Below are 24269 nucleotides of genomic sequence, written 5' to 3' on the forward strand. Positions count from 1 at the left end.
CATTGTATTGGAAAAGGAATTGTCTATCCATTCCAGTCAAATGTTCACCGGAAACATAATTATTACACAGTACTCTAGAACTGTTCATCTGCATCACTATGGTCGGTTCAGGCAGACAGATCATGGAAACAATTATACCTACACCCTATTTAGTCGAGGTGCAGGGTCTTCCATATCTGTTTTCACGGGGGATTGTTTAAATCAGTATCATATGTACTAACATAAACCTAAGATGTATTCATTTTAAAATTCTTACATAAAAAGTAACATTGAAACATTTTACTTACTGTATACAGACAGACACATATATATAAATTATATTAGAGTCCATGCAAGCTGATGAGCAATTATTGCATTTTTTAGGGTCGAGCTAATTTAGTCAATTTGTCACTGACTTCTCACAACTTTTTAGCAACACCGTCGTCATTTGCTGCTTGATGTCATTGTTTCATCCTACAATTTCCGTAATATTTCGCCGTTTCCTGTGCTACTTCTTTAGCAACGCTGCAATATAAAACTGTTTGACAACCCTCAAACCCTTGTTTTGACTGTCGGACCCCCTCCTGGCTCTCTGCTAATAAGTTGTCATTGCAAATCATGCTTATGAAATCAATTACCACTCATGAACATATTAATACATGTACTGTAACTGCAATCAGAACTCATGCTAAACAATGCATACTGGTTCACGAAGTATATTTAATTCAGTATCAAATGTACTAACAAAAACACCAGACAGGCGGATCCAGAAACAGTTGAAAAGAATGAAACACTTTACCTATGCTTACGTCGTGCTGACGCAGTCAATTTCCCACTCACATTTATTTAGCAGCACCATCGACATTTGCTGTTTGATGCCATGGTTCCATCTAACAATTTCCGTAATATTTGCCCGTTTCAAGTACTACTGCTTCAGCAACGGTGCAAGGTAAAACTGTTTGACAACCCTCAAAATAACAAATTACTCCACAAGCAATGACTCAAGGCCGTAGTTAACTTTTTTTTGACAGGGAGGGCAAATAAGATTCTTCATTTCTTATTTCAAGTTAACTTTCACAAGGAAAAGTGTTTGCTATAAAAAATCGAGGGAGGCATTTGTCTCTCTCTCCCTCCTTTTGAACTGGTCCCTTTGTTTTCGACCAATCATTTCACAGAGCAGACGAATTTTTTCAAGGGCGGATAACTCTAATGTCAGCGAATGAACTGGGTTGTTTGCAAACACAGTTTGGAAATCGTTCGTCACTGGTATGAAACAATTAAATTGGTTTATATATGCTAATGCTGTTTTTCTATATAGATTAATTGATTTATGTATAAATATATATTGTTTATGTACATTCAATGTAAAATGGAAAAATGTGGTACGTACAGCGATGAGCTACAGTATTTGCTGGTTAGCTAGCCCAGTTCAGAAGTTGGCAATGTCGGAACCTAGTCTGTTTTAGTGGTCAAAGTCCATGTATCCCTCCTAGTCACACTCGGCAAAACTCTCGGTCTGCATAACACGGCTACATTTAACTTACCTGTGTTATACCTTCATGCATGGGATTTGTTTTTGTACTTATAATATTATATCAGTAATAAATTAGGCTGACCCTTCCTATTTGACTAGTAATTCTCTTCTGGCTGATATTTGTTTTAAAAAAACAACAACATTCGTACAGCTACATATATATTTATAAAAAAAGGAGTCAGGAGTGTCCGGTAATATCAGCCTATGCCATATCGTAATATTTAAACAATATTTGCAAATTTTGCCTACATATATATATATATATATATATAGAGAGAGAGAGAGAGAGAGAGAGAGAGAGAGAGAGAGAGAGAGAGAGAGAGAGAGAGAGATATTCGATGTATGTCCATAGGAACAAAAAGTAGAAGCCAGCAACAGTACATTGGTCGCGCCATGTGTAGTGCACAGACTCCCAAGTTCGAGACTCTGAACGTCACCAGACCGCGGGACATGGTGGTTCAGGTCGAGCTGAACAGACCTGAGAAGCGGAATGCCATGAATCAAGCTTTCTGGAGGTACTGTTGTTCTTATTGCTCATTTACTGCACATATGTATGTTTTCTGTTAGTTAGTTTCTGCGTCGGATTGCAACATCTTTTTTTACAACACATCTTTGTTCATATTATTCAAGCTCGAGTATCTGTCATAGTTCAACACAGAAATGTTACATCTGTCAAAGGTTTCATTAAGAATTATTATTTATTGTTTAAAAAACACATTTACTCAAACACAGCATTCTATCTGTATTTTACTTTTGAAAACTATTTGCATCTCATATAATGAATCTCACTTACTTCTTGTTTGTCCTTCATGTGCAGTTATACACACAAACAGTACACATGTATATTGACAGATACTATTATGTCTATCCAACAAAAGGAACATTCTGTCAGTTATTATCTTTGCAAAATGTTAAAAGCATTGAAAGGCTTAAACAAGAAGCAATGTTGTTGCACACATTACTATTAGTTTCATTGTATTTAGAACTATGGGCCATGAGGCCTGAAATACTTAATATAATTTGTCGTTTGACTTAAGGGACCATCTTAATATTTGATTATAAGCATTATGGTATAACAAAGTCCCTTTTACTTTAATGCCTAATTTTGAACATTGTTTAACAATTACTGACACTGTAGATGGAGATTGTTTCCTACAGAGAGATGGTCGAGTGCTTCAACTACCTAGATCGGGACAGTGAGTGCCGTGCTGTTGTGCTGACCGGCGCCGGGAAGATCTTCACTGCAGGTGGGACATCAGTTTGCAGGGAGGTCCCTTTGCTAGTCCTGGGGACTCTTGGTAATAAATCTTGGGGGTCTCAGGCATGAGAACTGTGGGTCCCAGGGTGACCACTGTACCAGCAGCATATGAGTATGTGTAGTACCTTAAGCTTATTATAGATAAGAATTGCCTTATTTGAATAAAAGTTTAGTGTTTGAGTGAAGAACAGCTGACAAGGGCTGATATGTTGATTGGATTTCACATCAGAACATAATATTACATAAATCTTACCTACATGCTTTTATTTCATTAGTTTCAATAATTCCATAGTTGTTTTGCTTCTCAGTATGATCATAACTGTGTTGTGACAAACTGGTCAGTAATACACTTGCCCTGTGGGGATCCCTGTTACATTTTATGGTGGATTGTGTGTCCAGGGACCCAAACATTCTGGATCGATGTTCATACTATCAACCACTGGTTTGCTTGTGCCAAATTTGAAAATTTACAGGCTGAGGTTTATTGCTGGAATATTGCTGACTGCAGCAAAAATAATATTAACCACCCCAAAGCCCATGCACATGAAGGAAGGATATGAGATATTCTTACAGGAGAACTGAACAGAATTTGTCATTGAGTGTTGCGTTTTTTCTTACTTAGTTTATGGATCCACTGACTGACAAATCAGGAATGTGTAGTTTAATGTTTGGTAAGTTAGCACTGAGACTGAGGATCATGCTTATGAATATATAATCACAATTGTTTCCCCCCTGACTGGGATAAACTTGTATGCTCATATACTATTCATCACTCCATCAGTAATCCAAACAATGTGTGTATTTCTTCCCATGTAAATTATATAAAAATGTAAAAAAATCCTGTCACATTTCAATAGATAGAGATTATTTTTGTTCTCATCCTACCATGCCTACCAACACATGTCCAACCCTATGTCAATTTTTATTTTTATTTTTGAGCAGTGACCAAAGGTTTTGAAAAAAATTATTTATACCAACAAATAAGAAAAGAGTCCCTAGGTGCCTGGTCTTATTTGTAGCAGGGACTCAATAATAAAGTATTAGTTACCAAAAAGAAGGAAGAAGAAAACGAAAATCCTGTTTTCTGAGGCCATGAGACTTCTACTGTTTCTTGCCTTGTGGCTGCAGGTCTGGACCTGGGAGACTTTGCTAGCATGGATGGGGTGCAGTCTGATGCTGAGGTGGGCAGGAAGGCCTTCAAGGTGCGCCAGGCCATCAAGGCTATGCAGGAATCCTTCACTGTTATTGAGAGGGTATGTTACCCAGTCTTGGCCGTACCCACCAACATGCTCAATGTCAGACATTCCTTGTACCTTTCATAGCCTGGTGACTCCCATATGAATTATATATCAGAGTCAATAGAAATTTTGTTTTTTGACAACTGAGAGGCATTTTTGTTGCAAACGTCATGTAGAGACTCCTCCTATGCTGTTACTGCATGGCAAAAAACGATTACCCATATCCGTGCAGTGACGTCTGTCTGTCAAGAGGACTGGAGACAGGCCTACAGCATATGGCTATGCGGGAAACGTTTACCCATATCCATGCAGTGACGTCTGTCTGTCAGGAGGACTGGAGACAGGCCTACAGCATATAGCTATGCGGGAAACGTTTACCCATATCCATGCAGTGACGTCTGTCTGTCAGGAGGGCTGGAGACAGGCCTACAGCAGATGGCTATGCGGGAAACGTTTACCCATATCCATGCAGTGACGTCTGTCTGTCAGGAGGACTGGAGACAGGCCTACAGCATATAGCTATGCGGGAAACGTTTACCCATATCCATGCAGTGACGTCTGTCTGTCAGGAAGGCTGGAGACAGGCCTACAGCATATGGCTATGCGGGAAACGTTTACCCATATCCATGCAGTGACGTCTGTCTGTCAGGAGGGCTGGAGACAGGCCTACAGCATATAGCTATGCGGGAAACGTTTACCCATATCCATGCAGTGACGTCTGTCTGTCAGGAAGGCTGGAGACAGGCTTACAGCATATGGCTATGCGGGAAACGTTTACCCATATCCATGCAGTGACGTCTGTCTGTCAGGAAGGCTGGAGACAGGCCTACAGCATATAGCTATGCGGGAAACGTTTACCCATATCCATGCAGTGACGTCTGTCTGTCAGGAAGGCTGGAGACAGGCTTACAGCATATGGCTATGCGGGAAACGTTTACCCATATCCATGCAGTGACGTCTGTCTGTCAGGAAGGCTGGAGACAGGCTTACAGCATATGGCTATGCGGGAAACGTTTACCCATATCCATGCAGTGACGTCTGTCTGTCAGGAAGGCTGGAGACAGGCTTACAGCATATGGTTATGGGGGAAACGTTTACCCATATCTGTGCAGTGACGTCTGTCTGTCAGGAAGGCTGGAGACAGGCTTACAGCATATGGTTATGGGGGAAACGTTTACCCATATCTGTGCAGTGACGTCTGTCTGTCAGGAAGGCTGGAGACAGGCTTACAGCATATGGTTATGGGGGAAACGTTTACCCATATCTGTGCAGTGACGTCTGTCTGTCAGGAGGTCTGGAGACAGGCCTACAGCATATAGCTATGCGGGAAACGTTTACCCATATCCGTGCAGCGACGTCTGCCTGTTGAGAGGGGCAGGGACAGGTCTATTACATATCACTTAGTGGGAAACGTTGACCCAGTTTCCATCTAGGGAGGTATTAGCAATTTTGGACAGCGTGAGTAATTGACATGTCAGGCTACAGGAGTATACATAATAACATTAGAGTGGTATCTCTCATGGAGAAGTTGGGTTCATGGTTAAAAAACAAAACGCACTCACGTTTTGGGTTTCAATTGTAACTATATCTGCATGTCACCACTGATCTCGTTCAGTATAAATTAATATTACAACAATGTAGTTAATATTTTGAAGAGATTAATTCTGAAAAATTATTCATAACTTTATCACTGTAGTTATATCAATGTCAACAGTATCATGTATACCACTATGACTGTGTCAACTTATACCCCCTGTTCCTTTCAAACAATAACAAATGTTGCAGGAAGTCATTGTTTTGCAGGGGAGGTTGGGTAGCCTAGTGGTTAAAGCGTTCCCACATCACGCTGAAGACCCGAGTTCGATTCCCAACATTGGTACAATGTATGAAGCCCATTTCTGGTGTCCCCCACCGTTATATTGCTGGAATATTGCTAAAAGTTGCGTAAAACCAAACCCACTCACTCACTCATTGTTGTGAAAATATATCACAAGTTTTGTTTTCATCATGTTTGTGTTCTACTACTTATGTTACATAAATTTTTAAACTGAAATGTGCCAAATTCTCATTCCTGATTCTGAAGGTACCACATGCAAATTACAATTTGTTTTACCTTCTGGATTACACATGTGCACTTTATGACAGCATAGGTTACTAGCATCAATAGGTATGCTACAAAATTTCTTTCCACCATGTGTATCCTCTGGATCAAAGTTATCTTGTGTTGCAGTGCACCAAGCCAGTGATTGCAGCTATGCACAGCGCCTGTGTGGGTGGGGGCATTGACATGTCCTCTGCCTGTGATGTACGGTACTGCACCAGCGATGCATGGTTTCAGATTAAGGCAAGGAGAAATGGTCTCTATCTTATGCAATAAGGAAGTCAAAAATCAAAATTTTCGTGTAATTTTCTATTTTTTACAATCCTTAAAGTTTGGAATTTATATTTTGCAATATTTACAATTTATCAACTATTTTTGCATGGTTTAATGGCTTGATATATAGACCAGTATACAACAGGATACTCATTAGATTATCATACCTGCCCTCCTTCCTTTAATACACTCTTCATCTTTTTTTGTGAATTGATTCTGTCCGACAGAGTTTGAGTAAATACTGTAAATCTTGGTATTAACGCGAGTGTGAATTAAATGCGAAAAATGTGACTGGTCTTTGCTCGCATTTTTAAACATCGTATTTATATCAACAATAAGACAATTTGATAGCAGAAATACCAACTTAGACATACGCTGAAAACAAACAACTCTGTATTCCACTTCACTGTTTATTGAGCAGCACTTGTTACAAGTATATAAACAATATCATTCAAACACTAATTACATCCTGTGAATTGTCACTGCTGGAGTCAAGACAAGCGTTCTACTCACTCATGTCATCACTGATCACACCTGCAAGTCCAGACAGACGTCACCCAACACGGTGTCTTTGCTCTTTGCGACTGCATCAAAGGCCGACACGAGCCAGCGCGCACGTATTGTTTTAGCTCTACTCTACTCAGCGCTAATAAGCGGTGCTATTTGGTGTGTGATTGGATTAATGTAAGGTTGGATTAAGGTGAGGACTCTCCTGTAAACCGGACAGAGGACATTTTGTTTAGATATAAATCCACTGATGCTTGAGAGGAGGGGGGTGTCGCATTCATATTGAGTCACATTTTTGGCTAGGGGCCAGCGGTTGTTTCTTTTGGAGACGCATTAATTTCACGTTTTACAGTATGTGTCAAGCTTACCAACTCAGTCATCATATTTTTTCTTAGAAAGAAATAACAAATATAAAATGAAATTTCTCCCTCCACTCTTTTCATGAGACAATGGATGACAGCCTAAATTTACACAGGCCCTCTCTGCTTTTCTGTTTTCAACATGTTTAAGTGCTAGTGTAATTTAAAATGCATATTGAATTAGACTGAACAGTCTGATGCTAAACTCTGAACTATCTCAAATATGAAATTTGAAACAAGTTTCCAAAACGTAATCTAGAAGTTTGCAATGCATTTGGTGCATACAAAGGACGAGTGATGATGTTTTCCTCAAGTATAAATATGAAAAAGAGACATGTTGTTTTGGAAGCAGACTGCTTCCAGTCGGGGTTTGAATATGTTAAAGGGGAATATGTTTTGGGTGAATTTATTTGTGGTACATGTATGAAGCCAGGTTAATATTGATTTTCTCTGAATATTTATTGAAATGAAGTGTTAAAACAGTCCATCACTTTGTCCAGGAGGTGGATATTGGCCTGGCGGCAGATGTCGGAACGCTGCAAAGGTTCCCCAAGGTGGTGGGCAATGACAGTCTGGTGAGGGAACTGGTCTACACTGCCAGGAAGTTCTATGCTGATGAAGCTCTTGCCATTGGCTATGTCAGGTCAGCAAGTACCTCTCAAACGGGGATTGTGTGCCACAGTCACATCTCCACTTCATGTCTTGGCTTTGATGTTGTAATCAATGCCATGTTTGAGACCGATACATTGTCTTTGTGTATTTACCTGAAGGACAGTCATTAACTGTTAACGTAGTTAGATTGATCTACAGTATTAAATTTGAGTTATATAGAGATGTGCATGCATGTGTGTGTTGTAATACTATGGGGGCAATGGGGTAGCCACATGGTTAAAGTGTTCGCTTGTCATTCTGAGAGCCTGGGTTTGATTCCCCACATGGGTTCAATGTGTAAAAGCAATTTTGATGTTCTCCACCATGTTATTGCTGGCATATTGCTAACCTGACATAAAACCATACTCTCTCCCTTACACATGATCCTGTAATCCAAGATTTGCCACGTCAGGCTTTCCTGACACGTGGTGCTCTAACTCTAACACTGCTCAATTCAGCATTTAACGCGACTCACTCGCTAGCTTTTGTTTTACAGATCCTTTCTATCCCAAATAGTTTTCGTACAGTAATCTCCTCCAGGTCAAGGTACTAACAAATAGTGGTCTGTTTTGCAGTCGCATATTCCCCAATAAGAAAGTGATGGTGGAAGGTGCCCTTGATTTGGCCGTGCTTATTGCAAGCAAGAGTCCCATAGCTGTACAGGGTTCCAAGGTCAGCCTGGTGTATTCCCGGGATCATGGAGTGACAGAAGGCCTGGAACACATCGTAAGTAATAGGGAACTTATGGAGTCAGTTACATGCCCTGTCATCCATCTTGTTAGCTTTTAGGAAAGTCTGTTGATGATTGGTTTTAGAAATAGGTAAATTTTGCAGATGTTATTGAAATTTTTTGCATCACACACTATGCATTTCTCCTTGTTCTTCGATCCTGATGTGGAAACGTTGTAGAACAAAGTTTCCGGCTTCTAAAGAAACCCCTCACCCCAACACCTCCATATACATTGTATCACCAAAGTCACCACTGTAAACCATGGGTCATGCAATCCCATGTGAATGCACCCTGTACGATGCAACCCCTTACAATCAGATCACCTGACATTCCCTGCACCCTCATTCGCTTTCTTATTGCCTGGTACAACGGACGTTCATTGAACAGAGAATACATATGGGTTTTTTTTAGGTTAGACATAATTTTTCTTTTTTACTACAACTGCTAGGAATAACATGGAACCATCTCGCCCTATTTTCAACAATTGCAATCAGTTATTCTCCCCATTTGACCTACATGCCGTGTGTTGTGACTGTAGAGGCATATGTCCCCTCAAGAAACGATGTAACCTCTGCTGCCATCTTATGGAACATGACTCAAAAACTAACCTCCCGAAGTGCCAGAAGAGATTGTTCGATAGTCATTCCGAGGCTTCAGTGAAGGACTTGGAGCATGGACCTTCATCTTCCAGTAAACCAAAGCTCGTTGTCGATCGTCACTTCTTTTTCAATTGGACTCATTCCTGACTGATGATCTATCTGCCGCGATGATGACCACACTCTCTGCATGTGCGCTGAAGCAATTTCTTTCTACAGTCCTTTCGCATTCGGCCAGCAAGCCTGCTTTATAGTCTGTGGAATTGTCCCCACCTGTTTGTACGAGGAATGCTGTAGTGATTTCATAGAAAAATTCTACATCCGAAATGTCTCTAGTATCTGTGCCCCACCATCCAACCTTGGGATCAATGCATAGTGTGAGATAGGATAAGTTTAGAAATGGGAAAACTTTACAGTACATTGTATATTGATATACTCATCCTATCTCACATGTTAAACGTCCACCCAACCATCCTCGCGTCACAGATACACCAGCCAGAAAAAGAATTGCATCACATACGATTGCAGTGATGCATGACCCAGTGTATGGTGATATATGGGATGTGTTTGGGTGAGGTGTTTTTACACTGGAAACTTTGTTCAAGGACATTTTTACACCAGGATCGAAGAGGAGGAGAAATGCAGTGTGAGATAGGATTTGTATTTGATTATATACAATTTATCGTTTAATTTTCAAATTTGTAAAATTCAGATAGGCCTAAGGAAACATAATAGTGTACAGGTGTGAGAGAAGCATCCTACTAAGGGTTAAGATAGTTTTTGATTTTTGATCATATAACAATTGCAGCCAAATAGTAAAGAATTAAGCTGAACATTAGTTACCAAGGGTCAAACTGAAATCTCATCTTGCACCAAACAGTTTGTTTTATTCGCCACATCGGTACAATGTCAGAATCCCATGATGCATTATTGCTGTACTGTCCAGTGATACTGCTGAAATATTCCTAACAGGTTGAAAAGCATGCTCACTCATATATATTGTAGATGTAAATGTTTAGAGTCAGATCAAGTTCTACACAACCATTGTCAGTATTGTGGTGATATCCTAACTACACAGATTTCTGAGTGTTGGCGAGAAGCCATATCCAACACAATTTCCCATATAACCAAAATGGATGTATGGTTAAGTCGTGGGTGGTAGGTGTTAAAATTTCAGACAGATTAATGGAGGTTTTTTATTGGCACTACATTTGCTTTCTCTGTGTCAAGTGTGTGTTGTAGAAGCTACACAATATAAATATGTCCTCGGGCTTAGATGGAAATACTAATTCAGAGCTTCAGGTTGGTATGATATTTATAGATAAGGTGACCCAGTAATTTGGAAAAGAAAAAATGAGGCCAGGGATCCATGGTAGTAGAAATGAAAGGTCATTTATACATTTTAGTCAAAGTTACAAGTAATTGACCAGCACCCCAAAGACTGTAAATCACTGCAAATAAAGAAACGGTTTGATTGTTTGATTGTTTTTCAGCGTGTATGGAACCAAGGCATGCTTCAGAGTGAAGATGGAATCAAATCAGCCATGGCAGCAATGCAGAAACAAACCCCAACTTTCTCCAAACTTTGATCTGTTGATCAAGAAATTGACCTCATAATTGACACTACAATAAAGGTGCAGAAACATCAGGGATTCTGGGCTCGTATAATCAGTGGACCATGAACTTTTATTCAGGGATAGGCACGGTCACTCGTTTGTTTGTCCGGAGACGAGTAAAAACCTGGAGCAAGGGGATTTCTCCCCAAATCATGTTGTATCAAACATAAACCACAAGTCAGAAATGAGCTGTGGACTAGTTGTTATTTGTATTTTACTTGAGGTTCCTACCCTCAAATCTTGATTACATCCCCAGTTGTTGGAAAATATAAACATGCTTGTAGGGCAGCCCAGGGGATCGTGTGTTCATCCCCAAGCCCTAGATTCTCTTTCCATCAGTGAAATGTGTTAAGCTCATACTTTATCATAAAGCTGAAGATTGCTTGAAACGTGTGTTCCCAACTTGAAGAGACCTGTGAAGATATTGTGTCGAATAGGTCTTCAGCAACCCATGCTTGCCGTAAAAGGCAACTATGCTTGTCGTAAGAGGTGACTAACGGGATCGGGTGGTCAGGCTCTTTGACTTGTTTGGTGCAAGTCATTGTAGGCCAGTTGCGTGGATCGATGCTCATGATGTCAATCACTGGATTGTCTGGTCCAGACTCTTATTTACAGACCGCCATCATATAGCTGCAATATTGCTGAGTGAGACATTAAACAACAGACAAAACAAACCCAAGTTGAAGAAAACTGACCCTCTGTGGTGTTTGTGCCACAGCATCTGCAGCAATTCACTGAGGCTGACTTGTTGATTTGAAGAAGCTGTTGTTGTATTTGATTGCATAAATATTAGTCAGCATAACTCTGACATATCCTGTAAAATGCATTACTCACCCGCTATTATGTGACCATACAAAAGTTTTTAAACATTTATCATATTTATATCCAGATATTCTTGTCAGTGTTTTGGAAATGTTAAATATAAATGTGAATAAATTATTTTTTGCAATATTTTGTTGTGTACTTCTTACTATTCTATAGCTGTATTAGTACATTCTCAGAGAGGTCCAGAGTATGGTGGGGTTCTTAAGGTCATTGTTTTTTAATATACTGAACCACAAAAGAAACATCACTTTATGAAAAAAATTCTTGAAAATTTTCCATTGAAATATCACTGCATTTTTGGGTGGTATCTCGTTTTTGACAATAGTCTGTATCAAAATTTAATGTTAACGGCCAAAAAGTAACACAAATATTGATATAATGGTTTGCCAAAATGCAGCTTAACAATTGACCATGGTACAGAGTCCTGAATTCGCTCGCGGTTTCCTTCAATCTCATTAAAATCAGATCTTAGTTTTCGCTACCGCTAACCAAAGATCTGAGGACATCCTATTACGGGTCACGTCAGAACGACCTTTCACGAACTTTGACCGACCAATGAAATGACTGACAAGAAATCGACATATGCCAATCAGAAGGCAGCTATCTCGAGCTTTACGGCACTATTTTCAAACGGGCGACTATGCTTCGAAACATGTTTTGGCGTATTCTCGATTAAAAAAGTTAAAACTGACCAAAACAACATTCTGGAATGGCTTATGGATGGCCTAGATTGTATGGATATAACCATAAAACCTGTAACTTTCGTTCGGAATACCTCGTGTTAAATATTTCGAGGTTGCATGATTAGAAGACACATTCCGACTGTCACTTTCAGGATCTGGTAAGCAACATTCTGATTGGTTGGATGAAAGGTCGTGCTGACGTGACCCGTAATGGGATGTCCTCAGATCTTTGTCTAGCGTTAGCGAGAACTAAGATCTGATTTTAATGAGATTGGGTTTCAATGTACCTTCTCTGATAAACGTCACCTCAATACGTGGATCCAATATTCTTGTATCGATACTAGCGCCATGAATCAGAGAAACGACTGCGTGCTGTTAGTGACCAGGTTTCATTGTTGTAATCTGTAGATGGTTCTTAGGTGGACATTAAAAGCATTGGCAACCATTCATTCAGCCTGGCCAGCATGCAATCGTCATAAAGCCTGGTTTCCCAGATTCTTCGTGGCACTAAGAGGCTAAACATTCAGGCTAAAAATTGAAAAAAAGTGCGTTTGAAGATTGCGGTCTTGTTTCAGCAAGGAGGCTCTGGTAGCCTAGTTGTCCGAGTTGCTGTGCAGAGTTGCATCCCTTAGTAATTCCTTGATCCTCTGAGTTGTTTGAATCCCATCAACTAACTATGATCCTTGGTTTCTTGGTACCATACCTTGCTCATGGGTTACACAAAAGTACAATTTGGGCTTTCCCTCCTCCCACACTAAGTCGACATGGCACCAGTAACTGGAACACTTCTCAAAGCTGAGTTCGGTAGGACTTACACACGCATACTTATTTTCAGCAGAAAAGCCCCCAGTGGGGATTCTGGGTTAGGATATAACATCCAATGCTTGTCACGGCTGACTATATGCACCAGGCCGTCATGGTAAGTGACTTGACTGATATACATGAACAGCATGAAGCATTGCTCATCCATGTATCACTGGTTTGTCTGGTCCAGATTTGATTATTACATGCTACACATGGGTGGGTTGTTTGACAAGAAATTCTTCAGCACATTTGATCTGAATGTTCAGGACACTTTTTGTAATGTCATTTATCCATGTTAAACATTGACACCTCTGCAGCATATTAAGATTGCTGATACATGTAATATCATCATAAGGAAGAACGGGGATGTATCTGGATCTATCTGTTTCTGAGCCTTAAAAGGCGACTATGCTTGTCATAAGAGGTGACTATTGGGATCGGGTGGTCAGGCTCGCTGACTTGGTTGATGCATGTCATCGTATCCCAATTGTGTGGATTGAGGCTCATGATGTCAATCACTGGAATGTCTGGTCCAGACTCAATTATTTACAGACCGCCGTCATATAGCTGGAATATTGCTGAGTGCGGTGTTAAACAACAAACAAACAAACAAACAAACAAACAAACAATAATTCAAATAAAACAACAAAATTCTCATCCAATGGATTCATAGTACATTTTATTTGCATCCCTTCTCATTTTGTATGTGTATAAAACCCCAAAGGTATGTGATAAATCAAACAATTATTTTGATAATGCTCAAAAATGAAATAATACTCAAGTTACAAAAAACACAAATATATATATTCATTATCCCTAATATCATCATGATCATGTATATCCAGATTATAAGACTGCCCTGTGTCAAATGACTTGTATTCAAGGATGGGTAACAGGCTTTCACACAATTCAGACAAAGGTTCACAACACCTAATTCAATGCTGTCAAAGAACATGCAATGTAATTATTTATGAATCAAGTATTAACATTATTGGATATATCCATCGTCTCTGTAGTCATACAGGGATGACACTAGGAATTTTCTGACATGGGCCCTTTATGTGAAAATGTAATATATTCTAGAGGTATGCCCATACAGCGCAATGTTAAATGCCCCATTGTATTTGAAAATATGGGCCTTTTTTCAAATTAGGGGCTAAAAGAACAAGACCCCACCCAAGAATTATCCCTGATCATGTATCCCATGTCTTGTTGCCATTGTTTCTTATATTTATCCGTAGGTGTATTGGCCGAACACACAGCTCTGTTTACCTGACGATTTCCTCCACCCATGAATTAAAATCAAAGTTGACAGCAATTGTAAACTCTACCACTTGTGATACCAACTCCAACCCTTTTGATTGTCATTTGTCAAGTCACTAAAAGTAAATATGACCACTCTGGCACCGGGGCTGAGTGGAGGAACAAGAATGTTTTGGTTTTAAATCTATAATGTCTTGTTACTTCTGTAAATGGAAAAGGTAAATAAATGGTTAGTCACCCTGATCTGGGCATAAGTTCAAATCATAGTTTCCACTGGGTATTGGCCAACTATTTCGTTCATTAAGACTCCTCAACTTAGTCCTTTCACGTCTCAAGATGAAACTGTAGAATAGGTGTATGGGCTCATACACCTTGAAAGTCAGGGTATTACTCTTACATGCCTATCATCAAACTTCTTTATGTGAGTTTCCTAAAACTGACCATAAAAGACATACACATTTTAATTCGAAAAAAACACAATTAAGGCTAAACCAAATAATAGTCTTGGTTTCGTTTTTATTTACATTCCCTCTCTCTCTCTTTCAAAAAAACATTCCAATTGTTTTGTGTATGAATAATATGCTAAATTAAGTGCTGGCAGAAGGCCTGGTAATGAAGTTGATGTTAGGCAGACAGACAGACAGTTTATTCAGTAAGAAGGCCATAGGCCCATAAACAGACAATGGTTGATTGCATGAACTAATGCTAGTTGATGTTGGGTTTGTGTAGTGTTGTCCTGGCATGTGAAGAAAATCATATTTGATTACAATGATTTAACCAATAAACAAAATAAGTGACCCTTCATTCCTGAGGAATAAACCTCTATTATCCTCAAATAACACCTATTTTCCCATGTAGAAACCATATACCAATGTGCTTAGTATTCAGGTGAAGAAACATGACAATATCCCTACAACAAAATGATCTGAACTGAATATCAAATGGGTAATAAATATTCAGATACACACTTCTACAATCTCCCAGATAACTAATTGAACTAACACACCAACAGATTAAATCAGTCTAATAAAAATGCTAATGCTGACAGAAAAACACTAATTAAATAAGTGACCGTTTCACCCATGAATTCATCCACAGACAACCACACCAACAAATTTGAAACTGTGTGTGTGTTACGAAAAGTTCAAAATCTTATTCTTAATCACAAGGCATAGGTTTTAAACTTTGTGCAAATGTAATAACCATAAGTTAGGTGAGCTACAGTGACTTAAGGCTCTATTTCTAACTTTTAATATTAGGGTTAGGACCCCTTGACTTTCTTGTGAGTGAAATATACAACTCTGTTTAAGTAACTGTCATCATTGGCATCATCAAGTATAATAACTCTATAAAATACCACCTGGGATCTCTTCAATAACCAAATTATACAAATGAAACAAAGGCCTTTCTTTTTTTAACTTAATGGTTTACAGACTTATGTTCTGGAGTACAAGTGAAGCTATGAATACTATTTGAGCTAACAATTATGGATCACCGACCAATTACCACTTGTCTCAGTCAGACAGGGACATAATTGATGAATTTGTAGTCATACGTGTGATTATCATGATCAGTGTCAATAACAAAAAGCTTCAAACTGGACTTTTTTTCTATATTCCTGATTATTGGGGTCGGCGGCTCTGTAAACCAAATAAGATAAAATAAAATCCTTAGAAAAACAGATAGCTTAAGGCATGTCGTTAGGCCTCCCATGTTTAATTCAACATCTATATTTTCCAAATTCTAGCAAGCCCAATTACTGGAGTAGTGAAGGATCACAAGAACTTGAATACTTTCAATTCACACAGTCTGTGTTTATTTGTGCCTAAATCCTGTCAATCTTCTAAACTTTTCTTGTAAACTAGATTTCACTCTTTAATATACATGTATGAGGTATAACAAAGTAACTTAGGGTTTGATGTTAAAGACACACAACGGTTGATGTACTCATGAATTGTCTCGATCATTCAGGGCCTTGAGATCCACATACACATTGAGACATGTGTGGTGAGACAATGACACTGGTAGAGGACTTAACATTTTCCAGTCTGATGGAGGCCCATTCAGATCCAAGCAATGTACCATGTCATGGGCACGGAATTTGTCCTCAAGTCCACCTGATATCACCAACTCATCTCTGAATATGTGACATCCACCAAATTTGTGATAGCCATGGGACAGGATGAAATCGCTTAATCTGTTTGTTACAGGATTGTAAACTTTTAATCTCTTGCCCGGTTGGTCATTGATGAGAAGCAAAAATCCATCGACTGCTACACAGTCTGTTCTGCTGAGACGCAAGTCCTCGGCATCAATCTGGGAAGACAGTATTGCAAGATCATGCCATTCATTGTCTAATGGGTTATAGTACTGAGCACCTTTGTAGGAGTCAAACGACACATCCCTTCTCCCTGCTGCAACAGAGCTATGCATTCCACCCAGCAGGTACAGCTTGCCATCGAGAGGAGTCAGAGCTGCATTTCCAATTCCCTGAACTTCTTTGATAGCAGGGAGACTGGTCCACTGGTCTGTGGCTGCGTTGTATACTTCTCCATCAGGTCTGACTGTGATCTTCCTGTTGCCCCGCCCACCTACAATATAGACTAAGTCTTGAAGTGTTGCACTGCTATGGTTGTATCTCACGCCATTCATTGACTGTACCTGTCTCCATGTGTCTGCCAAGACATCATACTCCCATGCCTCGGAGAATATTTGCTTCTGTTTGTCATAAAGAGGCACCTCAGTGGTTACCCCTCCAGTAAGGTAGAGTTTGTTGTTCCGCAAAGCCACTCCAAAATGATGTCGTTTCTCAAATGGAAATGAGGTCATCGTGTGCCATCTACTGGTTTCGGGGTTGTAGAAGAAGACATCATTGGTGCTGTATTGACTTGAATTTGTGTCCCGACTCACAACAACCATCACCTGCTCATATCTGGAAATCCTGGTAACACCAGTACAGTTCATCAGCTGGTCGTACATTTCTTTGCCACACATCGACAAAACATCAGCAGTATCAACATCTGTCTGACTGAGTCCAAGAGGAGAAATCAAATCACACAAGTCTCTCTTTCTGTCATTCTGTCTAAATATGACCCAGTTTATTATGGATTTCAAAACTATCATTTCAGAATCCACCTTCAGAGTTCTGCTTGTGACTATTCTGTTGAGGAGATCTTTTGGAGTGTGGAGGAAGGACTCACTTTGTGCAACATCTTTGAAATGGGTTTGAATATATTCCCATGCTGCTTCTTTAAGGTCTGGCAATAGATGAGCCTCAGCTAGTTGAAATATTTTTAGACAGGTATCATAGTTGATATGCTGAAGAAGAAAACCACTACATGCATGAACAAGGTCCCTCAGCTGGAGGAAATCTGCACATTCTAATAGATCTATCACTTCATCTGCAGATACTGTCAATGTAGCTGTGTAAATGAAGTCGATCAGTTTTGTGAAACTACTTAAAGAAACTCCCTTCAGACAAACAGTGTTTTGCTGTTCTGTGTTTGAGAAGGAGAAGTATGCACTGAAATATGGGCAGCAAGAATCGAGAAGGATCTTGTGGCATGGAAACTCTTTTCCCTCTACTCGAATGATAATATCAGTAAACTGTCCAAGTTGGCGACACTTTTCAAAGTGGTTCCATGCTAGGCTATAGTTTTCCATTCCATGATAGCTGAATACTTCAGTACGGTAGCTGTCAAAGAGGGAGGTAGGTGGTTGTGTATTATCCTCATCCATTTTACCTGAAATGACATAAAATATTCCACATCTATTTTCTCAAACATCCTAAGATGATTGCTTTATTATGTAAACTGGTAAATCAGCGATGCTCAGATGATATGAAGCTATGAATATGATGAGAATATTTTACAAACAACACAAATGTTTTGTCATATGAACTCACTTTTTATATTCCAGTGCCAAATTATCATGTTTACAACAAATAATATATATATCATATAAGTTTATCCATTCATAACCAGCAGAATATTGACACTTGCTGTGCAGCACACTACACACAAGGGGTGGGGGGGGGGGGGGGGGGGGGGCATGCTTTGCACAGAGAATCTAATGCTCAGTTGTTTACTGTTTGGAATTTTAACCAGAAAGCTTGATTATCCTCATTCACGTCTAAAATGTCCAATCAAATGACACTGACACACATTCCTTACGTAACGTTGTTAATAGTTACATAAGTGGATGAGTGCTGTCTGGGTTTACGCCGCTTTTAGCAATATTGCAGCAGTATCACAAACGGGGTACCCATGTGGGGAAGTAATTAAGTAGGTATAAACGGAATTAAAAAAAACCCATTACCACTCAAAGGCAATATTGTTGGTTACCTTCCAGAATTCCTGTTCAACTTCACAAGTCCAAGCCGATTCTCACACAAGTCAAGTTTATATCAGTTGTTGTTGTTGTACCAATACCACGGCAATATCACAATGACAAAAGTCAAGCTCGTGATAGACTGTGGGTACGTGATGGTGTGTTTCCGAAGACAAATTCAACGAGAAAATGTCTCAACACAACAGTCAGCATGGGTATATTTGCAGGAGGCCTTCCAGATTAGTTAGTACGGTATATCAGTGCACGCACAATACACGTGACAAACATATAGAATTGAAGGTGACACGGTGACCCAATTTCATGTCGAAAGAGTAGTGACGATATGCAGTATTTATTTACAGCACATACCAACATTCCCGTAGCAGACGCACTTTTCCACCCGGAAGTTATCGGCGTGATGGTTGAACCATGTTTTGTTAAGTAAACTTTCATTGGGTGATATTTTCGTTTTGACCAATGAAATACGTTCTTACATTATTACCCAAACGTCATTTACCCCGGAAGTTCGTAACCTCAATGTCTTACCTTCGGTTATGTAGTAACATGTGATGAATTGACGGACTATAACGTACAACTTAAGGAATAAGATAAAACAGTGTACAAAATGAAGAGTAGATTTAGCACAGTCGATATTAGCGCAGTGGTCAAGGAACTTCACAGGTAAACTATTTCTATTCTAAACTTTTCTCCGAAACGGGTCATGGCTATTTTTGTAAAATGTGTATCTTACTGTATGACGATGAGTGTTTTGAACATGACTGTATACACAACAAATATCTAAATTGCGACATTTACTGAGAGGATGTACTTTTTATGATGAAAATTAATTACATATAGAAAAACACAACAACAATGACTGACAACACAATATGTTCCTGGGCAAAATATATCTATATATCAAAATCCTAAAACATATTGTACACGTTGTAAAATCAACATAGAATCTCGATCAGATTACACATGAATGTATTTGAATGATATGAATGGTGTAGGTTTAATGAGATACCACCAACTTCATGTTCCAGGGATACTTCTTTTGTTACTCCTTCCATTTACACTTGAACCACTAACATTCATCACTAAGGTTCATATTTATCATAGCAAATGCACTGATTGAATCATTGGTTCCGAATTATTCAGTAACTATGTTTTCATATACATTGACACAGCACCCCACCCCAACACACCCCACCCCTCCATCATTCATGGAATTTGATCTGATCTTTGGATCTGATCTTATAGATGTTTATTAACATTTGTAATGTTCACCAAGCATGTACTGACTGGACTTTGTTGTCATACCAGTATACTATATATCTGTCCAGAATGTCCAATTAGGATATGGTGATTATGTGAACATCACAAAATAATTCTGAGTTTTTATAATTTACATGTGATATGGTACAATGTAACCCTGATGAGTAGAAAATGAATGGACCTGGAAAAAAACCTATACTTAACACTAACAGGTTTTGTAGTTTACCAATCACTACTTGATTGCCATTATTGAATCATCTACCTCACATTCTTTATGTACTGTTACACACATGTGTATATCCCATGATATGGGACACAAATAATAACTAAAATAATAGTCATGAGCTTTAACAGTTTACAGTCTGTATTTCATGTTTAAATTTAATCTGTTTAAAGAATTCTACTTATCAGACACAACATAATGATAATTATATGGTTAGAACACCGGGACCAAAGGAAAGTATCTACAAAAAAGTTATAAGGTTTCAACTTAGTGACAATTCACTGTATATCAATATGACAATTGCGACAATTTACGGGACCGGCGGATGCTTGTAACACATAGATAATGATTTGGGACTTTAAACATGTTAAAACACACAATTGATAGGTTTTTCCTTCACATCTCTAATTTACATAATTCATGGTCCAACTAAGAGTGAAACAGCATTGTGATAATCGTTAACTAGGCATTAACGGGCATTGTCTAGGTTTCTAAACTTCTTTTTCTTCTTCTTGGTTGGCATCAAACTAACTGGATAGGATCACAGTATTATCCAACTCAAGCTGCAGTATCTCAATGAAATTGTACAGATTTGGATGCTGCCCCTCAATATGATATGTTGACGTCGACCCACTGCTCAGTGACTTATTATTGTGCTTGGTGACAAAGTCATCTTTGGTGTTAATGGTGGTCGGGCATACTCGATGGGAAATATCTCCAACGAATGGAGGTTTGAAGTCTGGTCTTAATCATGAACTTGTATCCGCAAAAGCCAAGTGCCGACCCCTCTTAGAAGTGGTAATAAACTGTATATCAACCTGCACATATGCCACAGTGGAATACGGTTTCTTGTTTGTAATTACTTTTATTACCCAAATCGTAATAAATGATTAATATGTTCAGTCATGCATTGACATATATTTTTAAACTTGTCGCTCAGTGCATGTGAATTTTGTTCACTAATTATTTCATTATATTTGAGATGTGTTCCCATTAGTTGTGTCATCTGTGACATACCCCCCTTAATCCCCTCTTGTCTTACCAATCGCCCCAATCAGATGAAATTGTACCTACAGCAATAGGTGCTGGTCGAGTTGGGAGACCCCCAATAAACCACCATGCAGACTGGGCACCCCGGTCGTTGAATTGCGCTCCGCATCAAATACAAGTTACCTGTTTTAACCTTCAGAAAGGGTAACCCCCACAGTGGCAGAATGTTTTCGTTTTCGCACGATTTCGCCCCTCGTTGTTTATCGTCTATTTTACGTTATTTCTGTTTTTCAAACATAATTTTGGTCAAGCATTTGTGATTAAGTATGTCCTAAAGTATTAAAATCTGCAAAATTGCTCTGTTGACTTTATTTGCCCGTTAACAAGAATGTTTAACATGTTTAACTAAGTGCCCATGGCAGGCACATTTGAGAGAACAAAACTCCCTCTATTTTGCTCCAAATGTGGATTTTTGTTTAAAAAATTAAAATATTTTAACATACATTCAGTGCTGTAATGTAAAATCAAAGCTTTTATAAAAATCATTTGATTTCCCTTCTTTTTACCAAGACCACAGTAGCTTTTTAAAACATGGGGTTCCTGGGGTCCTTGATCTTGTCAGTGTTTGCTCTTATAGTATTTAGATCTACATTTCCTAGGGGCCACCTAAACCTTTAACATCATGGTTACAACAAGGACCCTGTAACTTTCAAATGTTGGATAGAGTTCTGCAATCTGGTACATTGCTAGAAGTGCATGGCTTGTGGCGGCGAATGTGGACTGCTTCTGTTAGTTTTCCTTTACTGAAATCAAGGAGGTTGTTGGAGAGGATTTGGACGTTGTCCCAGTTGATGTTGTGATTAGGACAGTTGCCGATATGGTCTGAGATGACTGATTTAATGGTTGAGGTTTTGTGCTCTTTGATTCTGGTGTTGATGGGGCGGGATGTTTCACCTTTACAGTATTAAGGAAGTTGTTATCCATAAAATTGTGTCCACCTTGTCATCTGTCAACTTCTAAGTAATGCCTATCAAACAATTTATCTGTATCGGGATTACAACATGATTGTTTTGTGTATGTTTACAGGTTCCTTGGCATGCGTGTGGTCAATATCTATGATATAGACAACAAGACCTACCTCATCAGGCTGGCAAAGTAAGTATGACTGAGGCTTAAACATGATGTGGTTCTTGATCATTGATATTATATACCGTATTCGACGTAATAAGCGCCTAGGGCGCTCTCAAAATTAGAAATAAGGGTCTCTCAAAAGAACAATATTTTGGTGAGAGAAAAAACAGAGTTGAACATGTTGAAAGATAAATTTCATGGTTTATGCTGACAAGCTGAAATGTTTATGTACGACAGATAGATACTGTTTTTTTTCAGAATTTAATTGCCCATAATTAAGGGTGCATATAACACACGAGTGCGTATTATACACGAATAAATAAGTCTTGTGTACATCGATCAATCGGAAGGGGTGCTAATCGGGATTGTTACTAGCCAATATCTTTGCAAATGACGCCGTGGACGCTTATTAGAGCGGGGCTCTTATTATGTCGAATACAGTATATCAGTATGATGGTCGAGATAGACCCCGTCAACTCCAATACAGCATGCAAAAGTGAGGATTGGATGGTTACGATGTTTGATTGTGTAGTTTTATACCCCTCAGGTCATACTACAATCAATTCTTGCTCATGCTGTCAGTTAATGGTTTACTTGGTCCAGACTCAATGATTTACAGGACAGGTGCCCTGTTCACAAAGCCTACTTAGTGCTACGAGAACTCCAATACAGCATACACTTAGCAGTCGTGCAATGAAGAACACGATGAATGCTTTCTGTAACCCGGCCAAGTGGTTAAGTGGGTGATTGAGTATGGTTTTACACCACTCTCAGCAATATTCCAGCAATATCACAGCAGGAGACACCAGAAATGGGCTTCACATGTATCCAAGTGGGTCCCAGTGATTAAGACCACTGCTATATCATCATCTCCCTGAGGCAAGGGAATTAACTGACTATGAAAGTCCAGTTTTGCCGAACTACGCTGGAATTTCTGGGCTCGATCGTAGCATGACCAGTGGCTATTACGAGTTATGTCCCTCCTATGTCTCTCCTTTCATATCATTTGCATTTGCTTCAAACAAAAGGGCGGCACCTGGTCAACATGTAGTCAAGATAATCTGATTGATAATCAAGATCTATATTGGGATATATTGGGACTTGCCAAAATCCTAAGATTGTATCATGCACCTTGATTCTGTTGCTAGGTTTGTCAGCACCGTCCCAGTGCTCGTGGCTTTTTCACAAATGTCTGAGACCTGTATCACCTCGTGCTTTCCTCACACATGAAGCTGACACACAGAAGTACTGAATTACTGGTCCAAGCGGCATTAAACCCTACTCACTCTCACTATTGTACAGTATAATCAGTTTTCAAATCTGTTCTATTTCCAGACCTGATAAAAAAGTGGTCATTTTGCTGGAATCAGGAATACGCCTTCACAGTACTGAGTTTGACTGGCCAAAAAACCCAGCTCCGTCCGGCTTCTCCATGAAGGTAAGGGATTATTATGATGATGATGATGACTACTAATCAGGCATGATGTCATTATTGCATTGAACTGTATTACATGTTGCATCCCAAAACTTGGAATAGTAAGATACATGCAGTGAAAAGATGTCATTAGAACCAGAGAAATAGTGAAAATATACATGTTGAGATACTTGAGACTGCAGGTAGGATTTTATTAGTTCCCAATACGAAATACATTTGTAAACAGAGGTTATCACGCTAGTGTTATCTGAGATGGTAAATATCCTGTATTAGGAATAAACATTGTATTCAGCGAGCCTTGGGGAAATAAACAGGTTAACACAGGATATTTACCATCCCACAACACACATATCCAACAACCAATCAGTACAAATTCCCAAATTAGAGTTTCCCAACTCATGCTAATATAGTTACAACTGAAGTTTAATTCACTGCTGTCAAGGGGCACGGGTGGCCCAGTCGTCTA

The 24269-nt window shown here is 39.2% G+C and overlaps 3 protein-coding genes across 3 annotated transcripts in view; 2 read left to right on the forward strand and 1 right to left on the reverse strand.

The window, feature by feature from the left end:
* The first annotated feature begins 1161 nt into the window (after window positions 1–1161).
* LOC124120324 (delta(3,5)-Delta(2,4)-dienoyl-CoA isomerase, mitochondrial-like) lies at window positions 1162–11791 on the forward strand. The gene is made up of 8 exons (XM_046483124.2): window positions 1162–1245; window positions 1866–2028; window positions 2672–2760; window positions 3900–4024; window positions 6240–6353; window positions 7750–7892; window positions 8476–8626; window positions 10720–11791. Exons 2-8 carry the CDS (start codon window positions 1907–1909, stop codon window positions 10813–10815), a joined length of 840 nt encoding a protein of 279 aa, XP_046339080.2. The 5' UTR covers window positions 1162–1245; window positions 1866–1906; the 3' UTR covers window positions 10816–11791.
* A 2023-nt stretch (window positions 11792–13814) lies between these two features.
* On the reverse strand, window positions 13815–19151 carry LOC124120312 (kelch-like protein 12). The gene is made up of 2 exons (XM_046483111.2): window positions 18761–19151; window positions 13815–18160 (listed from the first exon to the last, which is right to left on the reverse strand). Exon 2 carries the CDS (start codon window positions 18153–18155, stop codon window positions 16365–16367), a length of 1791 nt encoding a protein of 596 aa, XP_046339067.2. The 5' UTR covers window positions 18156–18160; window positions 18761–19151; the 3' UTR covers window positions 13815–16364.
* Window positions 19152–19261: 110 nt separating this feature from the next.
* Window positions 19262–24269, forward strand: part of LOC124120309 (ribosome quality control complex subunit NEMF-like) — a 38712-nt gene continuing 33704 nt past the window's right edge. The window contains exons 1-3 of the mRNA XM_048403936.1: window positions 19262–19427; window positions 22324–22392; window positions 23704–23806. Coding sequence (XP_048259893.1) covers window positions 19372–19427; window positions 22324–22392; window positions 23704–23806 — 228 coding nt within the window. The 5' untranslated portion in view covers window positions 19262–19371. The remainder of the gene's footprint in view (window positions 19428–22323; window positions 22393–23703; window positions 23807–24269) is intronic.

The sequence above is a fragment of the Haliotis rufescens genome, unplaced genomic scaffold (genome assembly GCF_023055435.1).
Source record: "Haliotis rufescens isolate VD_foot unplaced genomic scaffold, xgHalRufe1.0.p SCAF_3, whole genome shotgun sequence".
NCBI lineage: Eukaryota > Metazoa > Mollusca > Gastropoda > Lepetellida > Haliotidae > Haliotis > Haliotis rufescens.

Coding starts and splice junctions, on each gene's coding strand:
- LOC124120312 (XM_046483111.2), bottom strand. CDS start 18,155: ATGGATGAGGATAATACACAACCACCTACCTCCCTCTTTGACAGCTAC.
- LOC124120324 (XM_046483124.2), top strand. CDS start 1,907: ATGTGTAGTGCACAGACTCCCAAGTTCGAGACTCTGAACGTCACCAGA. Junction 2,761..3,899: donor CGGGAAGATCTTCACTGCAG/GTGGGACATCAG, acceptor TTGTGGCTGCAG/GTCTGGACCTGGGAGACTTT. Junction 8,627..10,719: donor CAGAAGGCCTGGAACACATC/GTAAGTAATAGG, acceptor ATTGTTTTTCAG/CGTGTATGGAACCAAGGCAT.